Source organism: Schistosoma haematobium, chromosome 4, assembly GCF_000699445.3.
Source record: "Schistosoma haematobium chromosome 4, whole genome shotgun sequence".
NCBI classification, from domain to species: domain Eukaryota; kingdom Metazoa; phylum Platyhelminthes; class Trematoda; order Strigeidida; family Schistosomatidae; genus Schistosoma; species Schistosoma haematobium.
The window spans coordinates 1,381,872-1,397,679 of NC_067199.1; the positions used below are offsets into that span (position 1 = coordinate 1,381,872).

The following is a 15,808-nucleotide window of genomic DNA, read 5'->3' on the forward strand; positions in this document are numbered from 1 at the left end:
AACAATTACAAATACTGATAACATTTATCTAATACTCGATACTTTGCACTAAGATGGCAAACTATTGAACTAACTGAACATATTTAATACTTGGTAGCAGATAGAATATGGTCAGTATTGAATTCAGTTACATTTTTCATTAAAAAAACAACAAAATGAAGTCCGAAACTCCTTTCACATGTTATCGCCAAATTTTAGTGCTCAATAACGTCCAAGTTAAATAGAATCTTATTAGGTTACTTGGATAGATGGTCTACAATAATCTGTTTGATTTAAGGATAAATTTATTGGCAAGGAACCATTAAAAGCCTGTACAATTGTTGGGTCGAAAAAAATATCATGCTGAAAATTAGTGTTTATATGAAGAGATAATTTTCATAGTTGAATACATAAGTTGATCTAAGCTAGACCACCAGTGAAAACCTGGAAACGCTGAATGCGCATTGTTAAGGAGTCCCATACTTGGATGAAACGACCGTTCAGTAATTCCAGGTTTTTCATGGTGATCTAACATCAATCAATTCAATAATTCAATCATTAAACATGTTCAATTTTCATTAGTTTTCTTTCTTAAACTACATACATTTCAAATTCAAAAAATTAGAGTTTAAATCTGATGACAGATGATGGAGAAGATTTGTAGCTGAGATGGACGATTTTGATGAAGTTTCGTCCTCTGAGCTGGATGGTTTGATCACGTAGCTTTCATAGTTTAAGGTCAACAAGAACAAATCAACATCGAGGTCTACAGGACAAGCTGTGAACCATATATGGAGAAATTCGAACAGTTTATTTCTACTAGAAGTTTGTGCATATGATGTCGTTTAGAATAATCATGAAAGCTCCACGATCAAACCATCCAGCTCAGAGAACAAAACCCCACTTGAATGTGATAACAAGAATTTTCGTTATTTTATATTTTATTATTAGAAAGTGGTTTTGTGGAGATTGTAGTAATATATGAATTTAAGTCAACTTAGGCTAGGCCACTATGGAAAACCTGGAAGCACTGGACGGCCAACTCGTTCTACTATAGGACTCCTCAGCAGTATGTACCTATGATCCCACTTCGCGGAATTCACACCCAGGACCGATCGGTCTTGCGTGCGAACACCTAACCTCTAGACTACTGAGCCGGCCGGCATCCAACGGTGTTAATATCTAACTTCAATCAATCCACGAAATCTTTTCAACTTAAATTATAACCAGTAAATAGAAAATAATTTCTTTATATAATTAATGTTGTTTTCTAAACCATGATATTCAACAAACCGAAAACATGAAAAGTAACCTTGATCAAAACATCATTCATTACTTCATTGAAATAAAAGTACTATACTTAATCTTATTATACTATAAGTATAAGTCATTTGGATAGATAAATACGAGAGAAACCCCCCCCCAGTTTCTTTTATTTTTAAGGTTTTCCACACACAAAAAAATAATTGTTTGCTCTTTATTTTCCACGTCGATGATATTATTGTTCTCATTAGTGTCATTATTATCTGTGGTATTGTTGTTGTTGTTGGTGGTGGTGTTGAGTGTCTTTGTTGGAGTTGTCGTTGTGGTGGTGGTGGTGGTGGTAGTGTTATACTTTTCTTTGAAAACATTTTCTGCTTAAATTATTCTCTTGTAATTTTAGTAAAAACTATGTAATTTCCCTTTATTTCCTGTGTTGATTAACAAATAAAAAAATGTCCTACTCTTTTGTAGTCTTTTCAAGTTTACTTAAAAAAACATAATTTAACACGAATACAAGTACCCCCCCCCATATATATATATATATACACACACAATTACACACATATATTATCAATCTCTTCGAGTGTTTATCCATTTCTATGTGGCGTTATTTTTGAAGAAACAAAAAAGACTTTCTATTCGTAATCTGATTTCCGGAGGTGGTTGTCGAAATTTCCCGTATGGCAGTGTTATTCGTTTTGTTTGATAAACTATTGTTGTTTTGATTATTTATATTATTATTATTATTATTACCATTATTGTCATTGTTATCATCATCAGTGCCTTATGGATAACTACACTTCTATCTTGTATTGGTTTTTGGTTGACTGATTTCTATCAGTATTCTAAACAAAATATTGATTTTAGCGATGAAAACATTCCTGATTATTCTCGGCATATTTGACTAATACTTTTACTGACATTAATGTACATGTTTATAGATACATATAAAGCTTTGTCACACATTATGTGGTACTTTTTTCATGTTAGGGGCGGACAAACCAAAACGTGGCATCAGTCCTTCATGTCACTCACTTCTGGACTGAGTCGTATTGGTAGATGCAGACTACTTGGTTAGGGTCTACTCAACTATCACAACCAATAGTTGAAGACTCTGAGTAACATGGCTCATAGTCGATCACAATAGGGTAGGTGTATGCTCTCTTTGTCTTTGCTTACTTTCTACGAACTAATTCTTTCTTCTTTTATATACTACAACGACTGAGGTAACTAGTTCTATGAATTTTGTGTTCATCTTGTTATGCTAATGAGATGTGGCAACTTGAACCGATGCCAATATGTACTCGATTCTAGGTTGTTTCTAATTGACTTTTCCATGTTCACCAACTTCAAGATATTTTTGTATATTTTTTTAAAAATTTATCATTCGTTTTTACACAGTCTTCAAGACAAACCTTAAATGTGTACATATAGTCGTTTTAGAATTGGACTTCATAAAAGATGATAACTGTTACCTGTAAACTAACACTATACAAATATCATAATGAAGTTGAACTCATTTATCAAGTATGGATTTATGTATTTGGCTTTGAGTTATATGTTATTCGTAAAGATGAATATAAAACTACCTCCCTGTAATTCAAACAGAGATAGTTAGATTGAATTTTGAATCTAACACCTAGTGATTGGAATTCGAGTAATTTAACTATTGGATCATTGATCAAAAGTGGATAATCATCAACATTAGTAAAGGGACAAATACAAGTCACTTTAGTACTTTCAATATAGAATTATTGTCAATAGGATGTTGTGGAGATTATTATGTTTTTGATTAAGATCATAAACTGATTGATATTAGATCACTATTAAAAAACCTGTAAGCACTAGATGGTTGTTTCATCTTATTGTAGAACTTATCAGCAGTAAGCATTCATGATCCCGCTAGTGGAATCCGAACCCAGGATTGTCGGCCTCGTGAGCGAACACTTGATTGGTTTTTGTTAAATATGTAATTTCAATGGTTAAGATCATGAGTCAGTTGAAGCTAGACCACTGTGGAAAACCTGGAAGCACTGGACGGCCGTTTTGTCCTATTGTGGGACTCCTAAGTAGTGGGCATCCACGACCTCGCCCCCTGCGAGGTACTTGATACTTAGAATTTTTACCATGACAGTCAAATCATTATCATGTACACTGTCAGACATTATTTGTAATCTAGTGTAATATTATTTTATTTTCAATGATAAATCAATTCTGCTTCTCGATTTGAACGCGATCATTTAGTCAAACCACATTAGCAGATCAGGAACTCTTAAGGAAGGAAAAAAAAGACGTTTCATGCTCTTTGAGACTGACGGATCCATGAATTAAATAGTAATGAAACTAATATATTCCTAACAATTTTGTGTCTTACATATTGAATAGACAAATATCAAATAGGTTCAGAGTCACTTTTTAATCAAGATGTCAATATGAATGGATTACAGTAGTTCAGTGTGTATAGAGTTATCAAAAATGTTTTTGATATATCTTGTCAGTGAATTTCATTTAGGATGATCCTAAGTTGGTGATTTTTTTGTCACAGTATTCACATATACCAATAAGAGACTGATCAATTGAAGTCCTAAACATCAATGGGAAGATTCAAGTAAATAATGCAAAGTGAATTTAAACATCACCCCATTACACCAGCAATTGGCTATCAAGACTCAGTAGCTGAGTAAATAACGCGATTGCGTTTAAAGCGAACGGTACTGGGTTCGTGTCCCAGAGTAAACATCCAATTGACAAGTCCCAACTAGGACGAAACGCACGTTCTGGATCCCACTGCTAGTCACTATCCATCTTTGCTTACATTAGAATTATTGATTAGAATAATCTCTTAAACAAAATGTGACAACACTTCAGTATTTTGCGTACATAGTGATAAATTTGTGCAGACATAGTAATTTTGAGATGGTGAAGAAGATTTGTAGCTTAGATGGATGATTTTGATGGTTTTTTGTCCTCTGAGCTGGATGTTTTGATCGTGAAGCTTTCATCGTTCTTCCGAACGACATCATCAGTATAAACTTCAGGTAGAAGCGAAGTGTCGTTCAAAAGAAGAACGATGAATGTTCAACGACTAAACCATCCAGCTTAGAGAGCAAAACTCCATCAAAAACACATTATAATATACAATAGTCAAGTAATTTTAAATGTTTGCATCTAGACTATTCAATCTATTCATTAAGTTATATATTGCGTAATAACTTATGTTTAAAATAATCCTTCTTCATAAGCATATAATATTCAGTCATCTAAATCTCTGAAGATTGACATCGAATCAAAGTATCAAGATCAAGGTTGATTGTCTCAGAATTGCTGCCTAGTTGATGTACAGAAGTACCGAATTCCACTTCTAACCATTAAAAAATAATCTTGTTTTAATGAGTTCATTTCTCATAGATACAATACATATAATGTGTTTTTTTTATCTACTTTAACATAGAAAATTCGAAATGCATATCAGAAGGGTTTATGTGGATATTAGACTAATTTCAATGGTTGAGATCGTGAATCCATTGAAGCTAGACCACCATCAAAAATCTGGAAGTACTGGACGGCTGTTTCCTTTTATTGTGAGACTCCTCAACAGTACTCATCCATGATCCCGCCTCGCGAAATTCAAACACAGGACCTATTAGTCTCGTGCGCGAGCGTCTAACGACTAGACCACTGAGACGGCTGACCGGCCGGCATCCAACTCTGTTAATGTCTAACTTCAACTGATACACGAAATTGAACGACACATGCACATTTGAAATGCATAGATTTGTGTGGTTTGAATAAAGTTTCTAACATAAAAGCCATCAACTAGTTGTTTCAACCTAATTCATGAATCTTCATCAGTATATACTCATAACTCAACAGTACTGAATGGGTTCATTGACAGTCAACATATCTCATCTTGACTGGATTAAAATTCACCAGATCTTATTCATTACTTCAGTGAAATTCTAACAAAGCGTAATAATATTGGAAATTTACACAAATCATTATAATATATATATATATATATATATATATATGAACAAAATCTCCGCCTGGAGTCCCTCCAGGGGCTACTGCCGGTCCCAAGCCCGGATAAAGGAGCAGGGTTGGGCATGAGGTTAGCGACTCCATCCCGTAGAAAACTAACTCGCTAAAAAAACGCTAACCAGAAAAAAATTATTCAAATATGAACAAAACATCTAACTTACACTTGGAATATTTTCTGTTGTACATATTCCTTCTTGTAATAAACGATCTCGTATTTCCCATGCAAATATTGATGGACATTCTCTTTTATAATGAGCTATTTTTAATACAACTAAATTTGTAGCTACTCTTGGTTTACTACCACCAATTGCTTTTGGTCTAATTGAACCAGTTTCATAATAACGACATAAAATTTTTGATACACAACCATTAGATACTTGTAATATACGTGATATATCACATGGACGTGCACCTGAATGTGCTAATTCAATAATACGTTGACGTGTTGTATCTGGTAATGGTCGACCATTAACAAACATTCCACCCAATTGATTTACACCTGAATGTCCTTTATAAAGTAAATGCAACACAGAAATAATAATCAGAATATGAATAATATTGAAAATAAATAGATATTCTTGAACCTATTGCTACTTTGTCAATGTTCTATGTTTGTTTGTTTGACCGTCTGATCACAGTGCATTGAAGTCATTACATGTATTATTAGTTGAAGAAATTCTTTTTACCTATATCTTGAAGAATTATGTATTAACAAATTCTATCATTTCATCACTGAATAAGTCAGTTGATACATGAGTAGCTCAATGATAACTTTTTTAAGACTATAGAACCATATGTCGTGAGTTTTAATCCCATATACAGAGTTAGTTCCTTCAAGATTACCCACACACACCTTACTAACAAGTTCAAGTTAACATGAAAACTAAGTCATAGAGGAATTCTTGTAGACTAATTCCAACCATTTAACAAAGAAAAATTCTTCAGATTCATTTTGATGACAGTGATATAAATTTCAGATGGTGGTCGGAGGTAGTTAACAGGAAAACCTGAAAGCACTGGACAGTCGTTTCGTTGTAGTATTAGACTCCTCAGCAGTGGACATCTACGACATCGTACGCAGCGTTCGAACCCAAGATTTTCGGTCTCACGCGCGAATATTCAACCTCTAGACCACTTAACCAGCATTCAATGGTGTTATAGTCTAAAAAATTACGCCACCGTCAACCATTGTCTTCAGTGAGTCACTGTCTCACAACAGACACGGTTGAACTCCACTGCTCACGGTTTCTTACTAGGACAAAACGACCGTCTAATGCTTTCAAGTTTTCCATGATGGTCTAGCTTTAATCGATTCATGAATTCAACTATTAAGTTAATTTTATGATGTAATAAAACTTGATGTACATAATAGATATTACAATCAGAGTCAAACATTTCTATAAGATTATTGAAATTCGGTAATATTAACAGTATTTATAAATATATTATTGATCAGGTTGTTAAGCTCATTCATTCAGTCAGTAATAACCTAGAACTTCGTATGTACATACATCAGTTCCAGTTGCCATACCACATTAGCACAGAAATACAATTGTCAATTCAAATCTCATAGTGGTAGAGATAGTAAAAGTATAAACCCGTAATCAGAAAGATTAGGGTTTGAAGATGTTATTCAATGTGTATAATCCAGTGAAATAAATTTGGAAAGAGGAAAAGAAAAGGGACAAAGAATTTGGAAGATTAGAATTTGGGAGAATACCAAGAGTGGATTCACCTGCACCATTTCAATCTATTGCCCTATGAGTAATATGAATCCATAAAATTTACTCCACTTAATATCTTATAAATATATCACAATACTTTCACTATTCAATATAAAATATATATTTATAGAAAGCAATCAAAACTACTTAATTCTTGATGAGTAGTGACTTACCTCTTTTAAGTTTTTGTCTACAATTATCTTCACTGCTATCTATGGATGAATTATCCATACTCAAAGTGTTTAGTCCTACAACACAATAAAGGTAAAGTAATAATAATGATAATAATAATGAATATAAATGAGTGCATAATGCTATCAACCACACACAACTAGTTAGCTTAAACAAATATTAACTATTCTATTTGATGTGTTGGTAACGATTGTAAGGATATGCATTTCGTCCTCATGAGGACTCGTTAGCTGTTTTATCTGTATCCCAGTGTTGATATTCACACTGGAAATAGATTCCTCTGATAGCCACATCCTAAATAGAATGGAGCTTGCGATTAAAGAATATATCGTAGGAATTCATTCATGAAGTACAAATGTAAACATGAACTAGAAAACTGTGGTCTTAAATATTAACAATAGAGAATCGAAAAAGAAAAATTCATTTTATTATTTACACAGTTAGAAAATAGAAATGTAAGTAGTTGCTATTCAACTTATTCAACTGGTCTAACAAATAATTGGTCTATTAAGCTTTCTTTTTGTGCATGTGTGTGTTTGTGTGTGGCTTCTTCAGCTAATATCAGTCTTTGGATTAGATCACCTTGTTATAAATCATCTACAATCGATTGTATTAATGAATAGTTAACAAAAACTTCTGGATACTCGTGAAACTGAATCTTGTATTGTTCAGTGAAGTTTTATCAGTTCTTGAACATAAAAAAAGAGAATTTTTCTTCCAAGAAAAATCATTTTCACAAATCAGAAGAGGTTTTGTGGAGATTGTAGTAATTTCAATGGTTGAGATCATGAGTCAATTGAAGCTAGACCATCATGGAAAACCTGGAAGCAGTAGACGGATGTTTCGTCCTATTGTCACAAATGGTTATTCAACAAATAACCTGTGTCAATGAGTATCTTCAAAGAGTCTCATTATATATATATATATATATATATATATATATATATATATATATATATATATATATATATATATATATATATATATATATATATATATATATATAAGTATGAGAAAATATCTTCGAGTATTCATTTTAGTGTAGATTGGACATTTTAGTCATAAACACTTATAGATCCTTCGAAAGTTTTATTAAAGGGTTATCAGAGTTTATCAGTTTTGGATTCATTTCAACAAGACTATAATTTATGTATGAATCAATCAGATTTAGGATAACAGGTCTTAGGGTTTTGGTGTGAAATTCACTCACCTATGTGGTCAAATAGCGTTTTGGCATTAGAGCTGATATCAGTTCGTGATGAAAAACCATAAACCTTATTACTAACCTTAGCCATCATCTGTAAATCATAATCCTTATTCTTCAAACTGCTTTATAACCTTCATTTAGCCTTAGTCAGTAGATAGACACTTCCAAAGTCACTTTGACGTCGCTCAAAGGTCGTCCATAAATTGTAGTCACATCATCATTTCGAGTTCCAAAAAAAAGTTCTAATTAACAAAAATCAAATCGCCTGAAGTACTTCCTCTGTTCATAATGATCTTTGTTAAGTTGAAATCAACTCATTTTATGATCTAGAAAATTTCTAATGCTTAATTGTAGCCTCTTATTAATATTAGTTAGATTAATAGAATTTATGCTATACTTTTTGATGGAGTTTTGTATACTAATCTGAATGGAGCTTTCATCGTTCTTCTGAATGATATGATCAGTATAAACTTCAGATAGACATTGTTCAAAAGAAGAACGATGAATGCTCCACAACTGAATTTTTCACCTAAACTATAAATCTCCTCTTAAAAATTTTTGTTTTATCAATGTTTATTAATTGTCAATATCTTTAAGGAAGGAAACACAGTTGAATTTGGGTTGCTCAGTGTTTGACATTTGTAGTCAGGGAGGGGTGGCATTTTAAAAATATCCCGTGAGTACATATATCGAACAAGAAAAGAAGTAACGGAAACATTTGAGTAGGTCGTCATTTCAATATAGAGGGGGGGGATCAGATAGTTTTTATTAATTCAGTAATAATTAATATTTTATTATTTTAAGAAGTAGCATACCGAAAGGCATTTAGTTATTGAATTGAATATACAATCCCTAATTTTGGAAAAAACGATCACAGTTTATTGAATTTGGATTGGTTGAAGTTAGACATTGATACCATTAGATGAAGTGTCAGTGGTCTAGAGATTAAGCGTTTACCCTCGAGACTGAAAGTCCTGGATTCGAATCCTACGTGCGAGATCGTGAGTGCTTATTACTGAGGAGTCCCATACTAAAACGAAACGATCAACCACTGCTTTCAGGTTTCCCATGGTGGTCTAACTTTAATTAACTCATGAATTTAACTATTAAATTTGGTAGTGTACACCATTAGTCTTGAGTTCTACCCACATTACAACCGTCAGGACATATATTTTCCAGTAGATTAAAACGACGATGAAATACATCTGTAGTATGTGCTGATTTTTTAATGGTACCTAAATTATTATCGATTTGTAATGATGAACACCAACTACTAAACAACTTAACAAATTGATTACGTAACACTTCTTGATATAATAATTATTTAATTCAGTAGAACAATTACAAATGAACGAGTAACATTACAAGGAACTATAATCACCGAGGAAAAAGAATTAGATAATTACCAAGATCTATTCAATGACTTTTGATCTTTACTAACTTTCCTGATAATTCTTTTTCTTATTGTTTAATTTCCCTCGATCTAATTCTTCCCTATTGATTGAGATCTATTTACTACTTAGTTGATATACAGGATTTCATCATGAGGCGTCATAGTTCTTCTAAATGAAGACCTTCTGACTTCCAGGGTAGAGTTTAAAAGGTTTGAATAATTTTTTTCTGGTTAGCGTTTTTTTAGCGAGTTAGTTTTCTACGGGATGGGGACGCTAACCCCATGCCCAACTCTCCTCCTTTATCCGGGCTGGTCGGCGGCCTATGCTCCATTGGGAGTAACAGGCGTAAGTAAGTAAGTAAGTAAGTAAGTAAGTGATATACAGACCATTTCAAGGGAATTAGAAATTGATAATCGTGTAGTTAACATCAATTTTTAGAAAAAAATTGGCCGTTGCATATACACCTTCCCTAGAGATACTCTTATATGTATTTTTAGTTATTTTCTTCTTTTATAATTATCTTTCTTTGTTGTTTATTTGGATAATATTTCTCTATAAGTATGTCAATGGATGCTATTGTGTACTGTTATCAGGTTTGATGATGTGAACTATAGTGACATCTTGTAGGATCTAATTGTTAATAACTTGTGTACTACTGAGTGATTGAATTCTGTCAACCAAGCTATAGTATAGTCACTAATGACTTGACATCGTGTGGACTATAGTTATTATGTTAGTTGATTAGAGTCAGTCAGTAGGCCATTCTGAACTTAGATGCATCTGTGAGATTCGACTTGTGAAAATTACAGGTCCGCACTGATGATGATGATGATTATTATTATTACTAGTCAATATGAAACTTAGAACTGCAGAATTATTGATTAATCAAGTGATGGTAGACTGGGAAAAAAAGCCTGACTACACTATTTGAACAAGCTAACTATTTATTAGAATAGTCATTTAGCTACAATGTAAGATCACGTACATTGAGCAGAATAATCTGACGAAGAGAAAAATTCAAAACAATCATAAGTGACTTCTTTATAATTAGTCATTAGAACTAATCGATATGAAGTCATGTATGTAGTTGGGACCCCTTAAGAACTAATCCTTTCCTTTTGAATTCAAAGTCATGTTATCCAGTTGACATTGATTAGTCATGGAGCTCTTAGAATAAGACATGAACAACGTTGATTACTAATTGGTGGTCAATCAAGACAATTAGCCAAGGATGTTGAAATGTTCAATATTATAATTAAATAAGATATGCATTAGAGGATCGGGTAAAAATGATGAATTTGTTGTTTATTTCTGTGATGTATACTAAATCCAAACTACTTCTGGAACCGTCTGTTATCTTTTCTCTTGGTACTGATTTAATTCTCACATATATACCAAGTAATCATGACAAAGAAAATTCCGAGGAGGTGGGAAATGATGCAGGATAATTCTATTTAAACTGAAAGATTTCATTAAGTGTTGTCAACCTAGATTCAGTTGTTATTATTTATTTAAACATATAATTATTGGTACAAGGAGGGACCAAATGGATATACGCTACATAAATCGAGTGATTTGTACAAGGGTTGGAATACTTTACGGGTGGCCGAAACAAAGTAAGTGATTTTCTTAGGGGGCCACACACCGAGCCTTCGACGTAAAAGTCTAATCCATAAGACAGTAAGGCAAGGTTAGAAGACTCATTTCCAAGATAGCTGGTGAGCAACAACAGGTTCATACGCCTTTTATTCCCTTAGGATTCTGGAGACTATGTGCACCAGTGGTTTGCAATCAGGGTTTTTCAACCCCCCTAATTGGACCCTCCATAGCTACCAACTCGGTTAACGCTTCGAATAGTCGCTTTCCATCCTCTCAGTTTCGTGAACAACATTCGAAGCGCGAGAAGGCAGTGAGTAGGTCTTCCCTGGCCATGCTTGTATGCACATGGCCATGTAAGAGCATATCATATCGAAAATTGGTGCACTAATCTTCGTTTTTACTCTGTTTAAGATAATAAAAGCAACCATGTGTATGAACTAACTATATTTATTAAAAACCACTAAACTGAACATCATAAAATAAATTAATCTTAACTGATTTTTGAGTATGTGTGTATGATGAAAATACTAATACTTTATATGAGAAGGGTTTTGTGGATATGATAGTAATTTCAATGTTTGAGATCATGAATCCATTGAAGCTAGACCAATATGGAAAATCTGGAAGTAGTGGACGGCTGTTTCATCTTATTGTAGGACTCCTCAGTAGTGTACAACTACGATCCCTTGATTTGAATCTCGCGAGGCAGGATGGTGGATATCCAGTGCTGAGAAGTGTTTCCAAGTTTTCCATGATGATCTAACATCAAACGGTTTATGATCTCAGCCATTAAAATGACTAATACTTTAATCAAAACTGAATAGATTACATACCTGATTTCATTTTCATTTTATAGAAATTACTAATTCTTTTGAATATGATTATCCGTAATGATTGAATACAAAGTTTACAAATTACAACATTGAATAAACATATATGCATCCATATAAATAAGTAAGTATGTAGGTATGTAGAAAGTTTCTTCAATTGTTCACTCAATATATTTACAATCAAGATTAACAATAAATGATTGAATAGTCCCAAATATTGAAATAATGATTAGTCTTTTATTCAAATGTATCCTGTGGGTTAAAAAGAATCTAAAAGAAGGAGATCGAAAAACGTTCAGTAATTACACTATTCATAAATTCAAGATCCACTGATCTCAAAAATGAATTGAAGTAAATAGAAATCAATTAAAATGTATAGAATGATTCCAATTTCTTCTTCATATTCAACATCATTATCATTATCATCATCTCCTTCTTGTTGTTCTTCATTTCCATGTTATCCATTGAAGAAAGAAACAAAAAACAACAACAACAGGAACAATTTATCATTGAATTTATTCTGAGTTTTTAAAAAAAGAAAACTGATCACAATAAATAGAATTACAAAATAAGGTATCACAATAATTTATTAACCAATCATCATCATCATCATCACCATTTAAAAGATTTACAACGATTCCCATTTATTTATCAAACACCAACCTACATACGCATGTAAATATACACACACACATACACACATACCGATACACTTACCCACACACATTTTTGTGTTGAAAATGAAATTATATTCCTTTTCTTCTTTTCAGTAAAAAAATTCCTTACTCAGTTTTATCTTTTAAATTTTTCTTTTTCTTTCTTTTTTTTATTTCTCCTTCAAGCAAATTGAACTAGTTTATCTGAAACTATGCGTGGGTGTGCGTGTGTGAATGTTTGTTTATTTATTTGTGGTTGTGTTGTGTTGTGTTGTGTTCTTTCTTTCTTTCTTTCACTTGAATAATCATCATCATAGTTATGTCCAGTATAAATATTCCTTGTTAAAAATTTATATAAAGAGAAAAAGAAGAAAAAGAAAAATGTTTTCAAAAAAAGATAATCTAATTCCGATTGGTTAATTGTTGCGTTGAAAAAAAGGGAAACATCTATCTAAACGAATATTGTATAAACCAATAATTAACAGAAAGAGATAGAGAGAGAAAATATATATGTATATACCTAAAGGGAGATAAAATAGGGGGGAGTGAGAGATTGTATCATGTTGACTATAACAATGAACCTATGTGTTGACAGATATAGAAAGATGGAGCCTGTTCTGTCGATCTACCTACCTACCTACCTACCTACCTACATACCTACCTACCTACCTACCTACCTATCTATCTATCTATCTATCTATCTATCTACCTATCTATCTATCTACCTACCCATCTACCTACCTACGTACCTACCTATCTACCTACCTACCTATCTACCTACCTACCTATCTACCTACCTACCTATCTACCTACCTACCTATCTACCTACCTACCTATCTACCTACCTACCTATCTACCTACCTATCTACCTACCTACTTACCTATCTACTTACCTATCTACCTACCTGTCTATCTATCTATCCATCAAAGTATCGGTATTTCTTCCCATCTTAACCCATTCAACACTTATCCTGATATCTTTAATATAGTTTTATCCAATTGTTGGTCATTTATTGAAGAATACAATAGTTCCATAATTATATTTACCTAGAATAGAAACTTTTTTGTGTGATGACAATTTCTGTTGATATAACATATATAGTAATATTTGTAAGTGAAGAATATCACTAAAAAGTTATTTCATGCGTAAATAATTCAATAAAACCATGCAATACTACTAATTTGAATGAAAAATAGTCTGACCCATAACTTATAGACATTTAGTTCATTTCATGTCATGACTGTTATTATGATGATTACTCCTACGAATAATATTAGTAGTAGTCTTTATGTTCAAATCTGTACAATCTTTACAGGAAACTTAAATGATTCATTCTAGTATCCTACTTAAATTGATAATTAAGTAATATTAGATAGAGTTTGTTTTGTTTTTAAAGCTCAAACATAAGATCTGAATTATTTACATTCTTACGCTTGTTACTCCTCGTGGAGCAGCACAGGCCTTCTTGATGATGGTTGTAATAGTTCTCCAAGATCTGAGTAGTTTTGAATAAATATATTTGGATATTTTTATTGATGAGTTGAAAATATGTTATTATGAATGGATATTTTCTGTGTTGCTGACTTCATTTATTGATCATATGCTAAATGACATATGATAAATTTGTATTGAGAAAGCTTATAGACATTGATGAAGTTTTGTTCTTTGAGCTGCATGGTTTAATCGTGGAGGTTTCATAGTTATTCTGAAACGATATCATTAGCATAAACTTTAGGTAGAAATGAAGTATCGTTCAGAATAGTGATGAAAGCTCCACAATCAAACCATCCAGTTCAGAGAAAAATAAACATCATAAAAATCATCCACCTAAGCTACAAATCTTCCCTACTATCTAAAAGCCTTCAGACAGTGGACAGTTTATACGTTATAATGTATACATTTTCACTTCAGATCGAGCAGTCAGGATTTTCTAGTCTTAAGTAATTGTAATTTCACATCAGAAGGGGTTCCTGTGGATAGCTAGACTACCATGGAAAACTTGGAAGCACTGGACGGCCGTTCCGTCCTATTGTTCGACTCCTCAGCAGTGCTCATCCATCATCCCGCTTAGAGGGATTCAAACCCAGGATGTGTCAGTCTTGCGCGAGCACTTGAACGCTGAACCGGCCGACATCAAACGGTGTTAATGTCTAACTTCAACTAATCCATGACATTGAGCGACAAATCCACCATTGTTTTCAATGAGTTACTATCTCACAATAGACCAGGTTGAACTCTACTGTAATTTAATGATCCGAGTTCGGTCAGTTAGTGGTAAACCAATGACGAAATAACTTTCCAGTATATGATTATTGTCGTACACAATATATGTATTGTATTGTTTAAGAAGATCGTTTGACGATCAGTTGGAGAACAATTAAGAATTAAAAAGTACTTCTTGGTAAAAAAAAACAATGGACAAATGTTAATAAGTGAAAATCTGTTTTACGTACTACAGTTACTTCTAATCGATAAAGTAAGCTGAACTGGAGGACTTTATGAAACATGAAGAGTATTAGTTTTTTCTGAGGAAATTAAGGAATTCCAAGCAACAATCTTTACAACTCTTTACTGATAGTTATCATATGATAACTAATGACTAATTTTGAGAGGAAATCTCGGGAGTTTTAGTGAGAATTCATGACTAGTGGATTTCAACCTAGTCGGTTGTGAGGAAAGTACTCACTGGAGATAATGAAGAAGGACCTCACAATATCTTGGATTGATCGAAGTTAGGTTTGTACATTATTGGATATCCGTTCTGTAGCCTGAAATTTAAGCACTTGCGCGCAAGACCAATAGTTATGTATTCGGTTTCCGGATATGAGGTTATGGTTGCACACTGATGAGAGGTTCCCTATTAGAGCGAAATAACCATTCACTGCTGTCAAGTTTTCGGTGGTCGTTTTACTTAGATCAGTT

General features: G+C 32.9%; 1 protein-coding gene across 1 annotated transcript in view; it reads right to left on the reverse strand.

Moving 5' to 3' along the window:
- Window positions 1-12,341, reverse strand: part of MS3_00010868 (uncharacterized protein) — a gene marked incomplete at both ends in the record, with an annotated part of 38,596 nt that extends 26,255 nt beyond the window's left edge. Inside the window, 3 exons of the mRNA XM_051219278.1 lie at window positions 5,445-5,791; window positions 7,181-7,255; window positions 12,233-12,341. Coding sequence (XP_051065933.1) covers window positions 5,445-5,791; window positions 7,181-7,255; window positions 12,233-12,341 — 531 coding nt within the window. The remainder of the gene's footprint in view (window positions 1-5,444; window positions 5,792-7,180; window positions 7,256-12,232) is intronic.
- Between the last annotated feature and the right edge of the window lie 3,467 nt (window positions 12,342-15,808).